The 4,037-nt window shown below is 36.8% G+C and overlaps 1 protein-coding gene across 1 annotated transcript; it reads left to right on the top strand.

Moving 5' to 3' along the window:
- Positions 1-970: 970 nt before the first annotated feature.
- Positions 971-3,302, top strand: LOC103443265 (mavicyanin-like). The gene is made up of 2 exons (XM_008382082.4): positions 971-1,419; positions 2,699-3,302. The coding sequence occupies exons 1-2, from the start codon at positions 1,248-1,250 to the stop codon at positions 3,076-3,078; spliced, it is 552 nt and encodes a 183-aa protein (XP_008380304.3). The 5' UTR covers positions 971-1,247; the 3' UTR covers positions 3,079-3,302.
- Positions 3,303-4,037: the final 735 nt, after the last annotated feature.

The following is a 4,037-nucleotide window of genomic DNA, read 5'->3' as shown; positions in this document are numbered from 1 at the left end:
GGGTGAAGGTTCCATACCTAGGGCTATGGGACGAAACAAGGCACGAAGGTTGAAGGAAAAGGGTAAGGCAAATGATGATTACGCCGCTCAACATGAAGTGGTGGCCTCATTGCGATTAATGGCAGAGCAAAATGCCCTTGAGGTGGAAGAAAGGAAGTGTAGGCATGAAGAACGGGCCAAACAAATACAAGAAGAGATGGATGATAAGAATATGGAAATGAACACTTTGAATTACACTCCAATGAGTAAGGCCTATTTTGATAGGGAAAAAAAAGAAATTATGACTCGGTGGCAGTTGTTTACCTCTGACTATACTCCTACAATGGCGAATGATGAAGATGATGTTGATTATGGATATTAAATTTAAGTTGTTGTTGTTTTTTAATTTAAGTTAATGTTGTTTTTAAATTTAATTTGTAGTTTTTAAATTTAATTTGTCGTTTTTAAATTTAAGTTGTAGTTTTTAAATATAAGTTGTAGTTTTTAAATTTAAATAATAAATTATGTTTGGCCCTATGACCCTTTGACCCTCGGTTGGAAACAGTTTTTTGTGATAGTGCTAAAACAAGCCCTATGACCATTTAGCCCTCAGTTGAAGATGAATGCAAATATGATCATGTATTGTTCATTAAAATATTAATATCCTGAAAAGCCGGATGGCTAAAACGAGCCATCTGGCCAACTCTCAGTTAGAGATGGTCTCAGATGTCAGCAAGCACCACCTCCAAATAATACATAAAATAGAAAGGAAAAGAAAAAATCAAAACAAAGAGGAATCGTTGTAATATTTAAGTTTCTTATGTTGTCTTAAGACAAAATTTACCATCCAATTATGGCTGCATTCTCTAAACCTTGTGAACTCTAAATCTTTAGTATTAAATGGAATTTACCGACATTTAAAATTACATTCTTAAACAACCCGATTGGACGACAGTGCACTTAATTGCAACCAACCCTTTTTTATTGAGTCACAATCGTTTACTCCCCCACTCTTCTGACTTCAATTAAACCACAAGGGACAAACGAAGCACAGCAGCCCAGAAGCTTGACAAATAATTAATTATCCTTTTAAGGTTTCCAACCGCCAACCTGCCACCCCATCCAAAAGCCTTATAAATACCAACGAGGGGAAGTTCCCTTTGAGTCTCTCACTGCATTCCATAATTCCATTCTGCACAATCCAAAATCTACAAGCTTATTAGGATCTCAGAGTCTCAAAGAGTTCATATTTTCTAGCTAGCAGAGGCATGGCTTTGGTGGTTAGAGTCTTGGCTTTAGTGGTGGCGGTGATGGCTGTTTTGGAGATGTGCAGTGCAGCTGTGTACAAGGTCGGTGACTCTGCCGGGTGGACCACCATCGGCAATGTCGACTACAAACAATGGTCTGCCACTAAGAATTTCCAACTTGGTGATGTTATCAGTGAGTTGTTCTCTCCAAGTTTTCTCTTGGTTAATTTCTCTCTTCAGCATATTGTCCTTTTAAAAAAATTTCTGCTTTTGTAGGTTTTAATTTTAAGATATCATTTCTGCACACTCATTTCTTCATTTGTAACATATTTATTATTATTATTATTATTATTTCGGTAAACAAGGATTCTTAATTTTTCTTTAATTTATTCAATTCAAAAGCTAAAACTAAACAGGTGTATGCATGAAGAAAAAACGCGAATACGAAAACCTTTTTTTTTTTTAAATTTTTCGTAAGTCTCTTGTTAATGAATACTCATATTCTTAAGTGTCACCAAATATACTATAATGTTCAAACTTCTCTGGATCTTAGGCAAATAGTTATATACAACATTTTGAAAAGGTGAATTTGGTGATTAATTCGAAATGTTCTCCATGAATCATGATGACTATGGTGGCCATTCTTTGTTCGGAAAAGGTGAAAAGGGTAAGGGGGATGCATCTCTTTCTAACGCACGCGTGGTCTCTGATGCATTAGATCTAACTTCAAACCACCCCCACTACCTATATGTATCTTACATTCTACTTTATTATGATTTTGATTTTTTATCCTGTGTATTTTCATTATATATTTAATTATTTGTCCACTATGGATGTTTGGTATTAGAATTCATCTGTCAGTCCGATCGATTGCGATGGTTTTATGAGAAGATGAAACGCTTTAATTATTGTCCACTATGGATGTTTGGCATTAGAATCCATCCGTCAATGTGATCGATTGGGATGGTTTTATGAAAGATGAAACGTTGGTTTGAGAAGTTCTTTTAAATAATAGAAAATACTTTTCGAGAAAATATTTTTGGATTCTATGAGTACTTGAAGTGTTTCTTGTTTTGTTATGTGCTTCTTGAGAAAGAAAAAAAAAACACTTCAAATGAACTCGTAATGAAGACTTTAACATCATCGAGGAGCGATCCTCTATTATTGTAAGTTTTCATTGAAAAAAGTTGAGGTTTTGCTATAAAATCAATTGACAATACGGTAAGTAGTCCAATCTATTATAAGTCATTGCAAGGTTTCTCCTTTCACCGATGTGACTCTTTTACCTTCAAATCCTCAACATCATTGAGTCCCGTGTCTGTCTAATCATGTGCATTGGTTTTTTATTCCATGTCGTCATTGCTGTTGCAAATTACCCATTAATTACAAAAATTAGTAAGAAGAAAAGTTTAGCTTCTTGATCCATTTAAAACTTGTAATTTGAATGTCTCGTTTTATGTGGGATCAATCAGAATTCGAATACAACTCTCAATTCCACAACGTGATTCGCGTCACGCACGCCATGTACCAGTCATGCAACGCCTCAGTGCCCTTGGACTCCTACTCCACTGGAAACGACTCAATCACAATCACCACCAAAGGCCACCACTTCTACATGTGCGGGGTCCCCGGTCACTGCAAGGCCGGCCAGAAGGTCGACATAAACGTCATTCGCCATCCTTCGTCGGCTGCTCCAACCCCTTCCGCGTTGGCCTCTCCAATAGTTCCTGCTCCGCATGCACCAGTGCCAGGTCCAAGCTCGGCTGCTTCGTTACAATCTCTGGTGGGACATTTTGCTTTGTTGGGATTAACACTTGCAGCACTCGCACTTCTTGTTTCTGGTCTTGCTTAGTCACTCTAGTTTATTGGTTCTATATATATGGGCAGTAATTTGCGTCTCTCTACGGACTTTTTTGAGGTGGGCTAGTAGTAATTTTCGTGCTTGATATACAGACATTACATATACAGGTTACTCAACCTTCAAATAAATTTCTGATATCATCAAACTGTTGAAGATTTGCATAAACATTCATCAAATTTTTGGTAAGATCAATTATACAACTGGCTTTCTGTTAATCATCTTTTTCGGATGGTATATTAGTTCACAGTTATTTTTTTTAACAATAAAAAGCTGTTAATAAACTTACCGCCTCACTCGGTAACTAAACGAGGTTACGTGGGTGAGTTCTTAAGGTGAGGTTAAAAATCCAAAAAAATCCCGATTCATGACCCAGTCCAAGAATTCAAGTTTAGGTTCTGAGTCCTGAATCTAGGGTTCCAAGTCAGGGGTACCAATTCCCAAATCTCGACTCAACTTTTTTAGAACAAAGGATAATATCTACACTAAAAGGAAGAGGGTGGGTTTAGTCTCACAATAGGCTAGTAATAATGTGGTTCAAATTCGCATTTGGCAAAAATCAAACCTAAGACCTCTCACTTACAAGTGAAGAGGAATACTACTTGATCGTAGTACCAAGCGGCAAATCTCGACTAACTTGGATTGCAAGTAATTGCAAGAATGGAATGGGCACTCCAACATTTTAATTTGGTCCATTATTTTTGGGAGAATGGACCCATTCTTATGTCTAAACCACACAATGTAAAGGTGTTAGAATGCTATTAACCTTTGTTTTTTGTTTTGTTTGGTCCATGTGTAATAGTTGGTAGGAAGTTAGCTTGATCTTTAGGCCTGCAACAGTTTATATATTGTGCCCTTGTGCAGAGCAGAGGAACGCTGAAGATATTGATTTGTATTCTGATTCTCGCGTAATAGCAATTATATGGTAAACTAAAACACATTCCGTTCCACTC

This window comes from Malus domestica, chromosome 16 (genome assembly GCF_042453785.1).
Source record: "Malus domestica chromosome 16, GDT2T_hap1".
In the NCBI taxonomy this organism is placed as follows: Eukaryota; Viridiplantae; Streptophyta; class Magnoliopsida; order Rosales; family Rosaceae; genus Malus; species Malus domestica.
This window is presented reverse-complemented; position numbering and strand designations above follow the sequence as displayed.